At 44.9% G+C, this 21,054-nt stretch overlaps 1 protein-coding gene across 3 annotated transcripts; it reads right to left on the reverse strand.

Moving 5' to 3' along the window:
• Nucleotides 1-17,746: 17,746 nt before the first annotated feature.
• On the reverse strand, nucleotides 17,747-20,667 carry hs3st1 (heparan sulfate (glucosamine) 3-O-sulfotransferase 1). Of its 3 annotated transcripts, XM_029662791.2 has the most exons (3): nucleotides 20,450-20,667; nucleotides 20,097-20,183; nucleotides 17,747-19,588 (listed from the first exon to the last, which is right to left on the reverse strand). In XM_029662791.2, the coding sequence occupies exon 3, from the start codon at nucleotides 19,446-19,448 to the stop codon at nucleotides 18,513-18,515; it is 936 nt and encodes a 311-aa protein (XP_029518651.1). In that variant the 5' UTR covers nucleotides 19,449-19,588; nucleotides 20,097-20,183; nucleotides 20,450-20,667; the 3' UTR covers nucleotides 17,747-18,512. The 3 variants fall into 3 exon arrangements, with proteins under 3 accessions (XP_029518651.1, XP_029518648.1, XP_029518649.1); XM_029662788.2 differs by lacking the exon at nucleotides 20,097-20,183; XM_029662789.2 differs by lacking the exon at nucleotides 20,097-20,183 and having other exon boundaries at nucleotides 17,747-19,591.
• Between the last annotated feature and the right edge of the window lie 387 nt (nucleotides 20,668-21,054).

Here is a 21,054-nt window from a genome sequence, read left to right on the forward strand (position 1 = left end):
AAGCAACACTGATTGACAATACATTTCACATGCTGTTGTGCAAATGGAATAGACAACAGGTGGAAATTCTAGGCAATTAGCAAGACACCCCCAATAAAGGAGTGGTTCTCAGTTCCTATGCTTCCTGGCTGATGTTTTGGTCACTTTTGAATGCTTGCGGTGCTTTCACTCTAGTGGTAGCATGAGACGGAGTCTACAACCCACACAAGTGGCTCAGGTAGTGCAGCTCATCCAGGATGACACATCAATGCGAGCTGTGGCAAGAAGGTTTGCTGTGTCGGTCAGCGTAGTGTCCAGAGGCGCTACCAGGAGACAGGCCAGTACATCAGGAGACGTGGAGGAGGCCGTAGGAGGGCAACAACCCAGCAGCAGGACCGCTACCTCCGCCTTTGTGCAAGGAGGAGCAGGAGGAGCACTGCCAGAGCCCTGCAAAATGACCTCCAGCAGGCCACAAATGTGCATGTGTCTGCTCAAACGGTCAGAAACAGACTCCATGAGGGTGGTATGAGGGCCCGACGTCCACAGGTGGGGGTTGTGCTTACAGCCCAACACCGTGCAGGACGTTTCGCATTTGCCAGAGAACACCAAGATTGGCAAATTCGCCGCTGGCGCCCTGTGCTCTTCACAGATGAAAGCAGGTTCACACTGAGCACATGTGACAGACGTGACAGAGTCTGGAGACGCCGTGGAGAACGTTCTGCTGTCTGCAACATCCTCCAGCATGACCGGTTTGGCGGTGGGTCAGTCATGGTGTGGGTTGGCATTTCTTTGGGGAGCCGCACAGCCCTCCATGTGCTCGCCAGAGGTAGCCTGACTGCCATTAGGTACAGAGATGAGATCCTCAGACCCCTTGTGAGACCATATGCTGGTGCAGTTGGCCCTGGGTTCCTCCTAATGCAAGACAATGCTAGACCTCATGTGGCTGGAGTGTGTCAGCAGTTCCTGCAAGAGGAAGGCATTGATGCTATGGAGTGGCCCGCCCGTTCCCCAGACCTGAATCCAATTGAGCACATCTGGGACATCATGTCTCGCTCCATCCACCAACGCCACGTTGCACCACAGACTGTCCAGGAGTTGGCGGATGCTTTAGTCCAGGTCTGGGAGGAGATCCCTCAGAAGATCATCCGCCACCTCATCAGGAGCATGCCCAGGCGTTGTAGGGAGGTCATACAGGCACGTGGAGGCCACACACACTACTGAGCCTCATTTTGACTTGTTTTAAGGACATTACATCAAATTTGGATCAGCCTGTAGTGTGGCTTTCCACTTTAATTTTGAGTGTGACTCAAATCCAGACCTCCATGGGTTGATAAATTTGATTTCCATTGATAATCTTTGTGTGATTTTGTTGTCAGCACATTCAACTATGTAAAGAAAAAAGTATTTAATAAGAATATTTCATTCATTCAGATCTAGGATGTGTTATTTTAGTGTTCCCTTTATTTTTTTGAGCAGTGTATATATTGATTGCAATTGTTCCCGACTGAGTGAGCGTTCATGTGCAAAGGATTAGCATTTCAATTGTTATATTTATCACTTTGTAGAAACTTCTTAGTCGACCCCCACTCCCCTTTTGTCTAACAAGCCGCCATGCCGGTTTAGCCCACTAGGGCACATTCTCCTATCATTACATTTACCTTGTTTGTTTGTTTATGCATTTCTGTGAATTACTTAGTTAGTAATCAATAAATAATTTAAGACAATTGATGTATGGATGACTCATAGTGAATACTGGGTTCGTGCAGATAACCAACAATTTACAAAGTTTGGAATGACTAACATAAATAATTCATTAATTCGAAGAAATTGACAGATAAAATATCTGAAAAGTTAGTTTAGGTAAGTTTGTAATCTGAATATTTTTCCTTGGTGCAATTAGATTAATCAGTTGATCGCGTAGTAACTAATTACAGAGAAACTTTGATAAAAACTAAGTCTTCAGTTAATGATAGTAAAGACACGTAGCCAGGTGGAAAGCATGGCCAGCCGTCTTAAATTCTCCATGTGACAGTGTTTCCTAGCCTCAGTGCAGTGGGCAGCTGGGGGCGGTGCTCTTATTCTCCATGGACTTTAGTGTCCCATAACTTTTTTGAGTTTGTACTACATGATGCAAATTTCTGTTTGAAAAAGCTACATTTACATTTACATTTAAGTCATTTAGCAGACGCTCTTATCCAGAGCGACTTACAAATTGGTGCTTTCACCTTATGACATCCAGTGGAACAGCCACTTTACAATAGTGCATCTAGGTCTTTTAAGGGGGGGGGGGGAGAAGGATTACTTTATCCTATCCTAGGTATTCCTTAAAGAGGTGGGGTTTCAGGTGTCTCCGGAAGGTGGTGATTGACTCCGCTGTCCTGGCGTCGTGAGGGAGTTTGTTCCACCATTGGGGGCCAGAGCAGCGAACAGTTTTGACTGGGCTGAGCGGGAACTGTACTTGCCTCAGTGGTAGGGAGGCGAGCAGGCCAGAGGTGGATGAACGCAGTGCCCTTGTTTGGGTGTAGGGCCTGATCAGAGCCTGGAGGTACTGAGGTGCCGTTCCCCTCACAGCTCCGTAGGCAAGCACCATGGTCTTGTAGCGGATGCGAGCTTCAACTGGAAGCCAGTGGAGAGAGCGGAGGAGCGGGGTGACGTGAGAGAACTTGGGAAGGTTGAACACCAGACGGGCTGCGGCGTTCTGGATGAGTTGTAGGGGTTTAATGGCACAGGCAGGGAGCCCAGCCAACAGCGAGTTGCAGTAATCCAGACGGGAGATGACAAGTGCCTGGATTAGGACCTGCGCCGCTTCCTGTGTGAGGCAGGGTCGTACTCTGCGGATGTTGTAGAGCATGAACCTACAGGAACGGGCCACCGCCTTGATGTTATTTGAGAACGACAGGGTGTTGTCCAGGATCACGCCAAGGTTCTTAGCGCTCTGGGACGAGGACACAATGGAGTTGTCAACCGTGATGGCGAGATCATGGAACGGGCAGTCCTTCCCCGGGAGGAAGAGCAGCTCCATCTTGCCGAGGTTCAGTTTGAGGTGATGATCCGTCATCCACACTGATATGTCTGCCAGACATGCAGAGATGCGATTCGCCACCTGGTCGTCAGAAGGGGGAAAGGAGAAGATTAATTGTGTGTCGTCTGCATAGCAATGATAGGAGAGACCATGTGAGGTTATGACAGAGCCAAGTGACTTGGTGTATAGCGAGAATAGGAGAGGGCCTATAACAGAGCCCTGGGGGACACCAGTGGTGAGAGCACGTGGTGAGGAGACGGATTCTCGCCACGCCACCTGGTAGGAGCGAACTGTCAGGTAGGACGCAATCCAAGCGTGGGCCGCGCCGGGAGATGCCCAACTCGGAGAGGGTGGAGAGGAGGATCTGATGGTTCACAGTATCGAAGGCAGCCGATAGGTCTAGAAGGATGAGAGCAGAGGAGAGAGAGTTAGCTTTAGCAGTGCGGAGCGCCTCCGTGATACAGAGAAGAGCAGTCTCAGTTGAATGACTAGTCTTGAAACCTGACTGATTTGGATCAAGAAGGTCATTCTGAGAGAGATAGCGGGAGAGCTGGCCAAGGACGGCACGTTCAAGAGTTTTGGAGAGAAAAGAAAGAAGGGATACTGGTCTGTAGTTGTTGACATCGGAGGGATCGAGTGTAGGTTTTTCAGAAGGGGTGCAACTCTCGCTCTCTTGAAGACAGGAGGGACGTAGCCAGCGGTCAGGGATGAGTTGATGAGCGAGGTGAGGTAAGGGAGAAGGTCACCGGAGATGGTCTGGAGAAGAGAGGAGGGGATAGGGTCAAGCGGGCAGGTTGTTGGGCGGCCGGCCGTCACAAGACGCGAGATGTCATCTGGAGAGAGAGGGAAGAAAGAGGTCAGAGCACAGGGTAGGGCAGTGTGAGCAGAACCAGCGGTGTCGTTTGACTTAGCAAACGAGGATCGGATGTCGTCGACCTTCTTTTCAAAATGGTTGACGAAGTCATCTGCAGAGAGGAGGAGGGGGAGGGGGAGGAGGATTCAAGAGGGAGGAGAAGGTGGCAAAGAGCTTCCTAGGGTTAGAGGCAGATGCTTGGAATTTAGAGTGGTAGAAAGTGGCTTTAGCAGCAGAGACAGAGGAGGAAAATGTAGAGAGGAGGGAGTGAAAGGATGCCAGGTCCGCAGGGAGGCGGAGTTTTCCTCCATTTCCGCTCGGCTGCCCGGAGCCCTGTTCTGTGAGCTCGCAATGAGTCGTCGAGCCACGGAGCGGGAGGGGAGGACCGAGCCGGCCTGGAGGATAGGGGACATAGAGAGTCAAATGATGCAGAAAGGGAGGAGAGGAGGGTTGAGGAGGCAGAATCAGGAGATAGGTTGGAGAAGGTTTGAGCAGAGGGAAGAGATGATAGGATGGAAGAGGAGAGAGTAGCGGGGGAGAGAGAGCGAAGGTTGGGACGGCGCGATACCATCCGAGTAGGGGCAGTGTGGGAAGTGTTGGATGAGAGCGAGAGGGAAAAGGATACAAGGTAGTGGTCGGAGACTTGGAGGGGAGTTGCAATGAGGTTAGTGGAGGAACAGCATCTAGTAAAGATGAGGTCGAGCGTATTGCCTGCCTTGTGAGTAGGGGGAAGGTGAGAGGGTGAGGTCAAAAGAGGAGAGGAGTGGAAAGAAGGAGGCAGAGAGGAATGAGTCAAAGGTAGACGTGGGGAGGTTAAAGTCGCCCAGAACTGTGAGAGGTGAGCCGTCCTCAGGAAAGGAGCTTATCAGGGCATCAAGCTCATTGATGAACTCTCCGAGGGAACCTGGAGGGCGATAAATGATAAGGATGTTAAGCTTGAAAGGGCTAGTAACTGTGACAGCATGGAATTCAAAGGAGGCGATAGACAGATGGGTAAGGGGAGAAAGAGAGAATGACCACTTGGGAGAGATGAGGATCCCGGTGCCACCACCCCGCTGACCAGAAGCTCTCGGGGTGTGCGAGAGCACGTGGGCGGACGAAGAGAGAGCAGTAGGAGTAGCGGTGTTGTCTGTGGTGATCCATGTTTCCGTCAGAGCCAAGAAGTCGAGGGACTGGAGGGAGGCATAGGCTGAGATGAACTCTGCCTTGTTGGCCGCAGATCGGCAGTTCCAGAGGCTACCGGAGACCTGGAACTCCACGTGGGTCGTGCGCGCTGGGACCACCAGATTAGGTGGCCGCGGCCATGCGGTGTGGAGCGTTTGTATGGTCTGTGCAGAGAGGAGAGAACAGGGATAGACAGACACATAGTTGACAGGCTAGAGAAGAGGCTACGCTAATGCAGAGGAGATTGGAATGACAAGTGGACTACACGTCTCGAATGTTCAGAAAGTTAAGCTTACGTAGCAAGAATCTAATTGACTAAAATGATTAAAATGATACAGTACTGCTGGGGTAGGCTAGCTGCGTTGTTGACACTACCCTAATCAAGTCGTACCGTTGAGTGTGAAGTTTCTACAATGCTGCTTTTCGGGAGCTAGCTGGCTAGCTAGCAGTGTTGGTTACGTTACGTTGCGTTAGGAGAACGACAATAGCTGGCTAGCTAACCTAGAAAATCGCTCTAGACTACACAATTATCTTTGAAACAAAGACGGCTATGTAGCTAGCTATGTAGCTAGCTACGATCAAACAAATCACACCGTTGGGACTGTAATGAAATGAAATGAAAATGTGATACTACCTGTGGAGCGAAGCGGAATGCGACCGGAATGCGAAAGTTCTATTCAGTAGGCGTTAGCTGGCTATTGGCTAGCTAGGAGTGTCTCCTACGTTAAGGACGACAAAATAGCTGGCTAGCTAACCTCGGTGAATTAAGATAATCACTCTAAGACTACACAATTATCTTGGATACGAAGACAGCAAAGACAACTATGTAGCTAGCTAATACTACACTAATCAAGTCGTTCAGTTGAGTGTGATAGTTACTACAGTGCTACGGTAGCCGGTGAACGTATGCTAGCTGGCTAGCTGCTAGGCAGATAGGAGGACGACGAAATACGATAATAACGCAATTATCACTCTAAGACTCCATACTCTAAGCTACACAATTATCTTGGATACGAAGACAGCAAAGACAACTATGTAGCTAGCTAATACTACACTAATCAAGTCGTTCAGTTGAGTGTGATAGTTACTACAGTGCTACGGTAGACGGTGAACGTGTTGGGCAGATAGGAGACGACGAAATACGATAATTACGCAATTATCTTTGATACAACGACGACTATGTAGCTAGCTAAGAAGAAATTGCTAAGATTAGACAAATCAGACCGTTGTACTATAATGAAATGAAATGAAATGTAATGAAAAAGTTATACAACCTGCAGACCGAAGCGCGGATGCGACCGGCTCGCTCCAACCCGGAAGACTAGTCTCATGCTACCACTAGAGTGAAAGCACCGCCAGCATTCAAAAATGACCTGCAGACCGAAGCGCGGATGCGACCGGCTCGCTCCAACCCGGAAGCTAGCTTTAGCTTACCTAACTGCCTGTGTTAATTGGTTCCTAACCTCCCTAAAAAGTTAATGCTAATGCGGAACGCCACAGGATGTTTTTGTGCTGGCCAAGAGCAGACAGGTCTGGAGTGAACCAAGGGCAAAATCTATTCCTAGTTCTACATTTTTTGAATGGAGCATGCTTATTTAAGATGGTGAGGAAGGCACTTTTAAAGAATAATCAGGCATCTTCTACTGATGGGATGAGAATGTCATTTCAGGATACCCGGGCCAGGTCAATTAGAAAGGCCTGTTCGCAGAAGTGTTTTAGGGAGCGTTTGACAGTGATGATGGGTGGTCGTTTGACCGCAGAACCATTACGGATGCAAGCAATGAGGCAGTGATCGCTGAGATCTTAGTTGAAAACAGCAGAGGTGTATTTGGAGGGCGAGTTAGTTAGGATGATGTCTATGAGGGTTCCCGTGTTTAAGGATTTGGGGTTGTACCTGGTAGGTTCATTGATAATTTGTGTGAGATTGAGGGCATCAAGCTTAGATTGTACGATGGCCGGGGTGTTAAGCATGTCCCAGTTTAGGTCACCTAGCAGCACGAGCTCAGAAGATAGATGGGGGCAATCAATTCACATATGGTGTCCGGGGCACAGCTGGGGGCAGAGGGTTGTCTATAGCAGCGGCAACGGTGAGAGACTTGTTTATTGTTTCTGTTTTTTTTGGTACAGACCTGGATAGTAAGATAGAACTCTGCAGGCTTCTAATGTTAGCATGCATGAAACCATGCATTACGGTTACAGAAGTCAACAAATGAGAGCACCTGGGGAGTAGGAGTGGAGCTAGGCACTGCAGGTCCTGGATTAACCTCCTCTAAGAGGCTGTTTGAGAACAATACCAACATAGCTACTGTAGAATGTCAAAGCTGTGTGATGGAAAACCTTGGTAGTGCATGGTTGAATTGGCATTGTGGTGCTCATGTGAATTTCCTATTCTCACTTTGTTTTTAATATATCCAGATGTCTGTAACAATGGGTGTCACTACTCACAATTCTCAAATATCGTGTCAAATGTGCTACGTTTGGCTGGAGTCATCATAAAAGGGGGAACACTAATGAAACCATGTGACATCCATGAGATAACTACAAACACATCGCAGTAAAAGTTGCTGTAGAATAACATCTGATTGCAAGAAAAACGTTTAACAACATACAAAAGCATCTCTATGCTGTAGTCTGCAAAGCATTTGTAAGATTTCCAAATAGCCATTGGCTTTGAATGTTGTATCCTCTTTGTTCAGTTGTCACAGATCTCTCAGAAACGCATAAGCATCTGTGTGCCTAACCATTTTAAGATGGAAATTTAACAAAAACACAAGATTAAAGATGTACACAAGATTCAAATTAAACCATGACGATTACTGATCATGAGTTGTATTTATACGTCAAAATGTAAATGATACTTTTCTGGAATGGGGTTTCTGACCAAGAACGGAGAGATAAACACAATAAGACATGCAGGAAGCAGTGAATGACAAAGTCTGCCATCTCCAAATTGTAATGGGTCAATTATTAAAAAGATTGCATTACCACAGCCCAAGTGGGATGCTTACCTCACCATCACAGGTCATTGGTTTTCAGGATTCATGGGTGAAAGGATCTGGTCAATGTAGCCAATGGATTGATTTTCCTATTTTTATTCAAGGATCCTTAAATTAGACTTTTCTCCTTAAATACAGTGACAGGATACAATTTAGAGCTCAGCTCACCAATAACAGGCAGCCACCATCACCTGTTTTCCATTTTCTTGATTTGACATTTGAGGAGATTAAGTTCTTGAGTGATGTGCTCATGAAAACAAACATTGAACCATGGACTTACAATTTCTCAAGGTCCATAGTAGTGGTCAGATCCTTTACTAAGTACTTTGTTGAACCACCTTTGGCAGCGATTACAGCCTCGAGTCTTCTCGAGGCTGTATGACACTACAAGCGTGCACACCTGTATTTGGGGAGTTTCTCCCATTCTTCTCTGCAGATCCTCACAAGCTCTTACAGGTTGGATGAGGAGAGTCACTGCACAGCTATTTTCAGGTCTCAACAAAATATGTTAGATTGGGTTCAAGTCCAGGCTCTGGCTGGGACCCTCAAGGACCTTCAGAGACTTGTCCCGAAGCCACTCCTGAGTTGTCTTAGTTGTGTGCTTTGGGTTGTTGAGCGCTGAGGTCCTGAGCGCTTTGGAACAGGTTTTCATCAAGAATCTCTCTGTACTTTGCTACGTTCATCTTTCTCTCAATCCTGACTAGTCTCCCAGTCCCTGCCGCTGATAAACATCCCCATAGCATGATGCTATCACAACCATGCTTCACCATAGAGATGGTGCCAGGTTTCCTCCAGACTTGACGCTTGGCATTCAGGCCAAAGAGTTCAATTTTGGTTTCATCAGAGCAGAGCATCTTGTTTCTCATGGTCTGAGAGTATTTAGGTACCTTTTGGCAAACTCCAAGCAGGATTTCATGTGCCTTTTACAGAGTAGTGGCTTCCGTCTGGCCACTCTACCATAAAGGCCTGATTGGTGGAGTGCTGATTGGTGGTTGTCCTTCTGGAAGGTTCTCCCATCTCCACAGAGGAACTCTAAAGCTCTGTCACAGTGAATATCGGGTTCTTGGTCGCCTCCCTGACCAAGGCCCTTCTCCCCCGATTGTTCAGTTTGGCCGAGCGGCCAGCTCTAGGAAGAGTCCTGGTGGTTCTATCCTACTTAAATGGAAGAAGATTGGAGGCCACTGTGTTCTTGGGGACATTCAATGCTTCAGAAATGTTTTGGTACCCTTCCCCAGATCTGTGCCTCAACACAATCCTGTTTCAGCGCTCTACGGACAATTCCTTCAAACTCATGGCTTTGCTTTTTGCTCTGACATGTACTGTCAACTGTTGGACCTTATATAGACAGGTGTGTGCCTTTCCAAATCATGTCCAATCAATTGAATTTACCAAAGGTGGTATCCAATCAAGTTGTAGAAACATCTCAATAATGATCAATGGAAACAGAATGCACCTGAGCTCAATTTTGAGTCTCATAGCAAAGGGTCTGAATACTTATGTACTGAATACTTATTTACTTATGTGAATAAGGTATTTCTGTTCTTTGCTTTTAATACATTTGCAAAAATGTCTGAAAACCTGTTTTCAGTTGGTCATTATGGGGTTTTGAATGCTGATTGATGAGGTGTGTTTTTTATTGAATCCATTTTAGAATAAGGCTGTAACGTAACAAAATGTGGAAAAAGTCAAGGGTTCTGAATACTTTTCGAATGCACTGTATACACTGAACAAAAATATAAATGCAACATGCAACAATTTCAAAGATTTTACTGAGGTACAGTTCATATTAGGAAATCAGTCTATTGAAATAAATTAAATAGGCCCTATATGGATTTCACATGACATGATATGCATCTGTCGGTCACAAATACCTTTAAAAAATGTAGGGGCATGGATCAGAAAACCAGTCAGTATCTGGTGTGAGCCCCATTTTCCTCATGCAGCGCGACATACTGTATCTCCTTCGTATAGAGTTGATCAGGCTGTTTGATTGTGGCCTGTTGAATGTTGTCCCACTCCTCTTCAATGGCTGTGCAAAGTTGCTAGATATTGGCGGGAACTGGAACACGCTGCCGTACAAGTCGATCCAGAGCATTCCAAAGTTGCTCAATGGGTGACAAGTCTGGTGCGCATGCAGACCATGGAAGAACTGGGACATTTTCAGCTTCCAGAATTGTGAACAGATCCTTGTGACATGGGGCCGTGCATTATCATGCTAAAACATGAAGTGATGGAGGCTGATGAATGGCACAACAATGGGCCTCAGGATCTCGTCATGGTATCTCTGTGCATTCAAATTGTCATCGATAAAGTGCATTGTGTTTGTTGTCCGTAGCTTGTGCCTACCCATACCATAACCCCACCGCCACCATTTTTTTTTTTTTTTTTTTTTTTTAACCTTTATTTAACCAGGCAAGTCAGTTAAGAACACATTCTTATTTTCAATGACGGCCTGGGAACAGTGGGTTAACTGCCTGTTCAGGGGCAGAACGACAGATTTGTACCTTGTCAGCTCGGGGGTTTGAACTCGCAACCTTCCGGTTACTAGTCCAACGCTCTAACCACTAGGCTACGCTGCCGCCCCTGGGGCGTGGGGCACTCTGTTCACAACGTTGACATCAGCAAACCGCACGCCCACACAATGCCAGACATGCTGTCTGCCATCTTCCCAGTACACACTTCTCCAGCGTGCCAGTGGCCATCGAAGGTGAGCATTTGCCCACTGAAGTTGGTTACGGCGCAGAACTGCAGTCAGGTCAAGACCCTGGTGAGGATGACGAGCACGCAGATGAGCTTCCCTGAGATTGTTTCTGACAGTTTTTGCATAAATTCTTTGCTTGTGCAAACCACAGTTTCATCAGCTGAACATGTGGCTGGTCTCAGACAATCCCGCAGGTGAAGAAGCCAATGTGGAGGTCCTGGGCTGGCGTGGTTACACATGGTCTGAAGGTGTGAGGCCGGTTGGACATACTGCCAAATTCTCTAAAACGACATCGGAGGCTGCCTGTGGTAGAGATTTGAACATTCAATTCTCTGGAAACAGCTCTGGTGGACATTCTTGCAGTCAGAATGCCAATTGCACGCTCCCTCAAAACTTGAGACATCTGTGGCATTGTGTTGTGTGACAAAATTGCACATTTTATTTACCTTGGCAAGTCAGTTAAGAACAATTTCTTATTTTAAATGACAGCCTAGGAACAGTGGATTAACTGCCTTGTTCAGAGGCAGAACAACAGATTTTTACCTGGTCAGTTCGGGGATTCAATCTTGCAACGCTCTAACCAGTAGGCTACCTGCCCCCACTATACATTGGGGGAATATGCATTTGCTAAATAAATAATAATGTATTTATATGCAGAGTGTAATGATTGGCACAGTTTGTAAATCAACTTAATTTTTTTTCGAATTCTTAACTTAAAATGGAATACACCTCTGAAACTCTATGGCTCAGTGTCCACAAATAACCAAATATGCTCCCTTTTCACATTGCAGAGATCAGAGAGAACAGAGATAAGTGAAAATATGTTATCTGGGTGGAGAAAATACTGCCTGTGTGCTATTAGCTGCTGAAAGAAACCCTCTAACATTCCAAAATGTAGCTTAGCATGTCTCATCCACCTGGAGCGCATGTTTTTGGGAATATACCAGCGCTGTTCAGGGGTCAGAACAACACATGGTTTCAATCAGGTGCAACTCTACACTGTCAAATAAAGACAATGGAAAAAACAGACTTTTGAACTGTGTTTTTATTTTTAATACTGTGCATGAATGATTTCACATCATAATAGTTTCCTATTTGATCATTTGTCAGTTATCATGGTTTCTTGGACAATAGAACCAATCTTTCTTCAACAGAGTTGTAAATGTAATGAAACATGAGATTTGGCCAGTGTCCAAATACACTCTCTCATAATGTCCAGCAAATAGGAGCATTTCGCTATTAATGTAAAGTTGCATTCCCTTCAGTGGGGCTCATTTCTGTATTTCTGTTAGTCTAACACACTTGGGGGAATGCTTTTCATTTTAAGCCATATCAGTCTTAAGTCAGACCCTAACGCTTAAACAGATTATTCCCTGCCAATTCCTATGAAATGAACGCACGCACACGCACACACACACACACACACACACACACACACACACACACACACACACACACACACACACACACACACACACACACACACGCACGCACATTCCCTGGAGAGGGAGCCGGGGCTATCTGTGGGCCCAGTCATTCTCTACACAGGCAGAGGTGTCTGGTAGCAGCGGGACTTATCCTTGGCCACCAGGGCTTATGCCTCTGTCAGGGAATGCCATGCCAGGGAATGACTGATAACACAGCATTGCAATGACTGGATTGCACTGTGCACTGGATGTGTCAAATATGAAGGAACGACTGCAAATACATACATCATCACGAGCTGCATAGCCCTGCTTTACCACTCAGTACATGCATTAATGTCTCATCAGTTCGTAAAGGGAAAAGGCAGCACACAAAAGGCACAACCACATTTCAGTTTAACTGATCCCTTATTTGTTGTGATGACAAGTTAGGAAATTAAAATGCCCAAAGATATTTTATTTGATTTATTTTACCTTTATTTAACCAGGTAGGCTAGTTGAGTTCTCATTTACAACTGCGACCTGGCCAAGATAAAGCAAAGGAGTGCGACACATACAACAACACAGAGTTACACATGGAATAAACAAACATACAGTCAATAATACAATAGAAAAAGGCTATATACGATGTGTGCAAATTAGGTAGGAGAAGGGAGGTAAGGCAATAAATAGGCCAGAGTGGCAAAATAATTACAATATAGCAATTAAACACAGGAGTGATGTATGTGCAGAAGATGAATGTGCAAGTAGAGATACTGGGGTGCAAGGGAGCAAAAAATAAAAATAAACTAACAGTATGGGGATGAGGTAGTTGGATGGGCTATTTACAGATGAGCTATGTACAGGTGCAGTGATCTGTGAGCTGCTCTGACAGCTGGTGCTTAAAGCTAGTGAGGGAGATATGAGTCTCCAACTTCAGTGATGTTTGCAGTTCGTTCCAGTCAATGGCAGCAGAGAACTGGAAGGAGAGGTGGATGAAGGAGGAATTGGCTTTGACCAGTGAATTAGTGGTGGGAAATATAAAAAACGTGGCGGGAAATTGATGATTTGTATGATCTCTGTCAGGAGGGAAATTACTTGGAGCCCTAAGCTGTACTTAATACAGGTAATTCGATTGATTTGATCACCCGTCTCATGCCAAAATAGTTTTCATTTAGCATGGAAGGGAAAATGTGTGAAGGTTCTTCTCCTTGAATCCTCCAAAATGTTTAGAGCCAGGAGTCCTGGGAGATATTCCAAGTTTCAGTCAGCGATGACATGGTTTTTACAGGAATCCCGAGTCCCTATTCCACCAACTGTTTCTACAGAGTTCCCAGAGCAACTGGAGGGAACAGGGAGCTAGATTTGTTTTCTCCAGTCCATTATAAGTCTGTTGAAAAATTGCCACTTAGAAAGATATCATAAGCTGGCAAATGAATGTTTCTAATGCACTGTGGATCTCATTGGTAAAGTGGTATTACGCCATATCTAGGAGCATGTAAGGCACAAGGGACAACAGTGCCACTCAATACAACTAAGCCTGACTGCCCTCTTAAAAATAGCGTGACCAGTTGAGATTGTTAGACTGCCTCCTCAATTTGCCTTGCCATAGTTTAATCAAAGCTGCTCATTTAGAAGAGATATCCAGTATTCATCGAACACCTTAGGACATTTATAATGAATGACCGTAAAGACAACAGAAAAGACAGAGGCTTCTTAACCATTTTTATTGGGCCACCTTGTCCTCATCTCAAGGTCACCTTTTTATATATATATATTTTTTAATTGTTTACCTCTGTTTCTCCCCAATTTCGTGATATCCAATTGGTAGTTACAGTCAGGTCACACCCTGACCTTAGTTATCTTTGTTTTCTTTATTATTTTGGTTAGGTCAGGGTGTGACAAGGGTGGTTTGTTAAGTTTTTGTATGTCTAGGTTTTTTTTGTATGTCTAGGGGTTTATATGTCTATGGTTGCCTAGATTGGTTCTCAATCAGAGGCAGCCGTTTATCGTTGTCTCTGATTGGGGACCATATTTAGGTAGCCATATTCATTGGGTATTTTGTGGGTTATTGTCTGTGTAGTTTCCTGTGTCTGCACTCATTGTTCATAGCGTCACGTTCGTTTAGTTTAGTTTGTTTGTTTGTTTAAGTGTTCTTCCTTCATTAAAAGAAGAATGTATTCTAATCACGCTGCGCCTTGGTCTCATTACTGACGAACGTGACACCATCGCTGCAACTCCCATACGGACTAGGGAGAGGCGAAGATCGAGAGCCATGCTTCCTCTGAAACACGACCCTGCCAAGTGGCACGGTTTCTTGACACACTGCTCGCTTAACCCGGAAGACAGCCACCAATGTGTCGGAGGAAACGTGGTACAACTGGCTACAGAGTCAGTGTCCATGTGCTCAGCCCGCCACAGGAGTCGCTAGAGCGCAATGGGACAAAGACATTCCGGCCGGCCAAACCCTCTCCTAACCCAGACGACACTGGGCCAATTATGCGTCGCATCATGAGTCTCCCGGTCGAGGCCGGCTGCGACACAGTCTGGGATCAAACACGGATCTGTAGTGACACCTCAAGCACTGCAGTGTCTTAGACCGCTGCGCCACTCGGGAGGCCCCAAGGTCACCTTTTCTAAGAGACGCTCCTGCATCTTTGTTGGTGAATGTCACTTGAATATGGCTCACTGCAAATGGTGTTGCTGAGTGGTCAATGCTTTTCAAGATGAAACAGACATGTCTCCATTCACTCTTGTCTGTTTTCCAGAGAGGAATTGTGACAATTGACTTTTAAATGTATACTTTTGTCTTGAAATACAAACAGAGAATTGAATGATCAGTGTGCCAGTGAGCCTTCGTCCACAGATACAAGGCATGTAAGGAACGTAGCTTGAACATTCCTCTGTTATGTTCATTCTTCCTCTAAGGAACGCATGGTTTCAGTTGTAAAGAATAGGCCATTGAATAGTTCAGCAATAGCTTCCCTTCTAAGAATTTACACATTGATTTAGTCGGGGGTCTGTCCCGGCAGGGTCACCCCTGAAAGTGTGTGTTCATGTATGTGTGTCTTGGTGTGTGTGTGTGTGTGTGTCTGTGACAGAGAGAGGGGGAGAGAGAGAAAGAGAGTGTGTTTATGTTGGTGTGTGCGCTTCACATTTCTGCTGTCCTTCACACATTGAGTGGACAAACAATCTATTGTAATTAAAAGAAGGCTGCAGCCCTGGTAACCAGAGAAGGGGTCATACTCCATTGGATCACATCATCCCTTTAAAGTTCACAGTATGAGTGGCTGATTGTAATTCAGAGGAAACAAGCCCATCAAAAACAACAAGAGTGGACTGGCAGGGGAGAGATGGGAGAGTGTGTGTGTGTAGATGTCATCCAGAATATTCCATGGTCAGCAATGTGGTGTCAGGGGGAGAGTGTACTAGAAGTAGTGCCAGTCCATTAGTCTGACTTGTATAGACTGACTTGTATAGTCAGTTCCCCCACACTCACTCAGCTTGCCCTCACCCAAGACCAATTAATTTAGCGATGTTAAAAGAATATCTACGACTGTAAGCCTTTGATTTGATAAGCTCCACAGCTGATTGGGATTGATGAGGCTTTCATGAACTCTTAATAGATGCTGTGTTAATATTCTATAAAGTGTGGGTAGACTTACAGTATGGTTACAGGTGGACTTTTAGGAGCATGTCAGAGAAAGGTTGTGTCCTTTCTAAACACTGAGAGATGTAGTTTCAATGGTAAGTTTGACAACAACAAAAAAACATTTGAGAGAGCACTTAGCTTAGTAGGTGTAGGTTTTCGTAGAATCTGTGAACAAGCTTGTCTCAAGAGACTCTCTCTCATGGTCTCCTGCTGGCTTCACTGCTGCTCGTCTCAACGACACCTTCCACTTAGTAGTCCGGCTCAGCAAAGAGGGGAGTGGATACATACAGGAAAGGAGGAGAGGAGAGTCCTTGTTTGACCTGGAAAGGTCAACAAAGGTCACAGAGGAAAGATCATCTGTTGGAATGTATTTTTTGGAGGGTGCATATGAGCACCCCCCTACATAGTTTTTACCCAGTTGAGTCCCCTTTGAAGGCTGTCTGGAGGCTGCCTGGAGGCCTGAAACATTTCCATCAAAGTCAAAAGCAATGTCACTCAAAACATAATGCAACCGTGAGCTCAAAAATAGTGATAATGTTACTAGGGATTTTCATCTCTCCCTATCTTCAGGCACTCTCTCTTTGCTTTGTATCTCTCGATCTCGCTTCCTTGATGTCTGTGACCTGCTTCGACATGTTCCGATGACGGCCGCTGATGGCATAACTCAACACTAACCACAAAACCATATGTGATCTCAGAGGAATTTAGCCAGCATTGCTCTCCTGAAAGAGGTAGTAAGAATGATTTGGTTTGCATTAAGGAGATTAAGAGGGTTAGGAATCTGTCTGGGCAGTCCTGGAGGTGCTCGATGGTTCTATGTGGAACTAAGCTACCACAGAATTAAAAGGTGCAAGATGCAGAAATCACTCCGCCATTTCCTTGTTGCAAAAATGGCATAGTGTAGAGAATCATTGTACCATCTAAACCACTGAGAAATATATAAAATAAAAATATTTGTAGCTTTTTGAAGGTGTTGTACAAAACCGAAAGTACCAAAACCAAAAATTAAACTTAACGGGAAGCATACACATAGCACACGTAGTACAGATCTACCGTTTCTTACACTTGCATTCAATGAGAACGATAGATCTTCATCTCACATTTCTATGTGAATTGTGTTGGGTCGCCCAAAGTTATATAACTGAGTCTTTAAATTCAACACAATATAATGCAAACTGGTGGATCTACTTTTCTTAATTCAAATACCCAGAGTGTCCCATAATAGCAACAGAAAATGTTTGAATGAATAATTAATTGTTTAAAAAATATAATAGTATGGACACACCCTTAGTCATAAACAACTTCTATTTTGATTAAACAGTTTGACTTAACCTTACCTGTATCCTCCCGCTAGAACGCACTCATGACACACATACCTTTCTCTCTACACCAAATATCCTCCTGCAACCATTTACATTAAAAATATACCAGACAGCATACTGTACAGCCATTGAACGTCACCATGATATCTCACATGAATGCAAGAAGCAACCAACTAGCATCTGTCCTCAGCACGCACTAGTCGGTCCTCAGCACCCACTACTAACAAAGCAGAAGTGTCTCCCACAGCTGTGAAAGAGGGCTTCTGTCTACACTGGCTTAGACATATGCAGGGTAGCCAAGCAGGCATTTCAAGACTGAAATGTTTGTTAAAGATCCAATGTAGTATATAAACCCTGGATTTCTGATGCTATGTACTGGCCATTGAGAGGCTTTGAAGCCACCGGTCAGCCATATTGGCTCTCCCCAGTAGGAACAGTCCTACTGTGTGCTATAAATCATTGGAAAGATCTCATCTAGACATCATGTTCATCTCCTTTAACCATAATAATACAAATGACGAAACATCCAATACCGGACTCTGAATGTGTACATTAGCAGCCTGTAAAGCTTTTTTCCCCCTTCATATCCTGAAAATTAAATAACGTTGTGGGATGAAATACGAGGTGTACATACAGAGAAAGACCAAAAACACATTATAGCAAAATACATCTTTATTATTGTGTTAATCCTTCACTATAGAAAAAAAATCTATTATAATATTATTTACAGTATACTGTAGTACATGTGTACATAGCAATGACCATAATACGTATTCGACCCTTTGTTACTCAATGGCTTCTTAAACTATGTATCTATTCAGTATGAATGTGCCTGAAAACAAATACAAATAATAATAATAGCGTAGCAGCATATAGACCCTTCAGAACACTGAATAATGACTGTTAGCAAAAATAACGTGTGTGCTACTGATGACAGCATATCAATGGAAATAGACAGGCATACTGTTCTTCAGATTGATGCTCAAAAGAGTTGATGCTCAAAAGAGTTGTTGCAGACATGCAATCCTTAAAAATGGCATGTGACACGTTAACTTAAAATCGACCTTTGAATGCCCTTATTATCATTGATCACTCCATTGCTTGGAAGTGATTTAGAGCTAAATAATAATGCATGTGTCTGCCATGCACTACACAGAGAGGTGAGGACACCAGGTTATCGATGAAGCCAAAACAAGACTAAATAAACTTGTATTCACTTGCAATGAATGACGATAGACAAAAAAAAAAAACAGATGTGCCAAGTCTGTCTTGATTGTTGCTGGTCAGAACGCTGCAACACGTTTCAAATAATACAAATATATATCTAGCTTAAATCTCCCTTTTATACTCTGTACAGCTTCAGGATCAGCTCTTTAACATGAGAATCAGAACTGTGGTTAATACTGGCCTGAATAACAACTCAGTTCCAGTTGAATGTTCGGCCCACAAGCTCAAAGAACTTCCTATTGGGTTCATGAAAGAATCGGTAGAGTTTGTGGAGGATGGCGGGAGCCACGTGAGGGTGCGCCCTGCCCTTAGAGTCATGTAAACAACGCTCTCGCCCGTGGTCCCTCAGGCAGTAGAAGCCTTTAGTCTTGTTAAAGTAGAAGTTAGATGCGTTTATCTGCGGTTCTAGATTCAGGAACCTCTCCACTCTCTTCATCTCCGGGAAGGGGTCCCTGATCAGCTTATCCCCGTCCACAACATGGATGCTCTCTAGGGGGAAGTAACGCAGCCAGTTCTGAAGGTGCAGGTGATACAGGCTACGGTTGAGAGCTTTGTATCCTAGGTTGATCTCCCCGTCCTTCACAAGCAACGACTCGATGGGCTGGTAGCGCTTGTGCTTCTGCAGACGGTTGTAGAAGACCTGGGTGTAGTCCGACAGAACCCGCTCGGTTGGGTCCCGGAGAATGAGCAGCAGCTTGATGCCTGGGTTCATGTCGTGGATGCGTTCAGGCACCTTGCTGGAGGTGAAGTAGGCAGGGGTTTTCTCCACAGTCAGCTGGTCAGGGAGGGCGAAGGGCATCTGGCTGAGATACCAGGGTATGCCCTTCTGGAAGTGACTCTCCCAGTCAAAAAAATGCACCTCGTTCTCGGCCGCCGCTACCGCGCTGTGCAGGCTGAGCATCTCGATGAGCGCCCGTGTGCCGCCCTTCCTCACGCCGATGATGATGATGTGAGGCAACTGCTTGAAGGTTCCGTTGGGGTGGCCGGTGGCCCCGGTGTCATTAAGGGCCAGTGGGGAAGAGGCGGTGGGGGACGGAGGGGGTCCCCGGTCACCCCTCTCCGCGGGCCTGGAGGGGATAGGGGGGGGCTGCATCGCGAAGAGAAGCAGCCCGAAGAAAAAGGCCGCCATGAGGGAGGTCCTCAACCTGGTAGATTTCAGCCTGGCTAAAGGAGCACAACGGTATCCAACATTGAAAGAGCAGCTGACTGAGGACGACGGTCCACTTGAGAAAGAACAATGGTGCCTCCTCTCTGTCGATCACAGCAACACTGCTAGGACAAAAGAACAGAGGCATCATTAGATGACACTTGACACTGCAGCTGATAAGTAAATAAATAAATACACACATACATACATTTCCCCTAGGCTTAATATATACAAATACATTGTATGCCAAATGCCAGAAATAAATACATGGATGTTTACATTAGCTCAAATGAATCTATTAGGCTACATGCAAGTGTACATTCTAGTGTGCGGAGAGCTTTATAGTTGAATAGTTGTCATGTGTAGACTACATAACTCATCTGTCACTCTGATCACAGTGTACACATCTTTCCAGAGTGTTAATAAATAAAAAACGATTGTATTGCATTCTGTAAAATTACCAATGTAGTGTAATAAGCATGATAGTTAATTGCAATATTACTCTGATTTGTTCAACAGAAATCAATAGGTTTCTCCCAATCTCTATTTAACCCTATGGCATTGCACCACTGTCTCTACAGATGCAAATCACCATTCAGACTCTCAAGACATCAATAAGGGGAATTGAACCTGAGATTGTGACATATCATCGGGTACTTCAGATTGAAAACGGGTGTCAATGGAATACTTCATTTTATTGTTGTTGAAAGGACGTGTCTGTAAAAATAAGAATTAAAGTGCAATAGCCTGCAGAGGAAAATAAACGGAGTAAAAATATTGTAAAGTAGGCAATAATAAACTATAACTTAGACTCTATATACGACAGCCAGGGTGCACATTTCAAACATTTACTGTCGGATCTGAAATGTTTGTAGACGTTTTTTTAGCCAACATTCAAATCCCTACGAAACAAACGTGTGCATGCATTCCTCGTCCGAGTTTTAGCAATCAGTTCTACCATTAGAATGCAATTGAAATCTTACCTTTGTATTTGTCGAACTAAAGTTCATTGAGCACTCCTTTTCAATGTTCTTTGTGAGGGAGTCCTTGAAAAATGAAGTCAGGAATCCACCAGTTTGAAAATCTATTCCAGATACATTAGAACGTGAAAATATTGCTGCAGCTTAAATGGTCGTTAACCAACTTTGTTTGCACGTCCCTCTTCTGCGAGTGTTGCGGGCTTCTGTGGTTCCTCGTATTCCGAGTTATGGCTGGATAACGTAGGCTCACCCACCCACATTACGCAGTGGAGACCACTCCCCCTCTCTGACTCAGTCTTCCGGCAATTTTATGGTAAATTACAGATAGCGTTTATGGATGTGATGATGAGTAAGTAGGCATCATATCTTTCTGATGACTTTCTGACATATATTTCAGGTGATGGTAGGGCAGCAAAGTCATGAAGTTTGATTTCTTGTCAAAATGTGACCGTGAGCTACAGGTACAGGTGAACAACACTTCAAGCTGGAAAAACATAGTATTAGTTTATCAACTAGAGTACACTGAGAAATTATGAATCAGATAAATCCAGTGTTGAAACATTTCCCATGTTTAAATATGTCACAGTGTCACACAAGCCTATAAAACA

The sequence above is a fragment of the Oncorhynchus nerka genome, linkage group LG6 (genome assembly GCF_034236695.1).
Source record: "Oncorhynchus nerka isolate Pitt River linkage group LG6, Oner_Uvic_2.0, whole genome shotgun sequence".
Taxonomy (NCBI): Eukaryota; Metazoa; Chordata; class Actinopteri; order Salmoniformes; family Salmonidae; genus Oncorhynchus; species Oncorhynchus nerka.

Bases quoted from the DNA above. Each gene is read 5' to 3' on its own strand.
- hs3st1 (XM_029662788.2), bottom strand. From the start codon at position 19,448: ATGGCGGCCTTTTTCTTCGGGCTGCTTCTCTTCGCGATGCAGCCCCCC.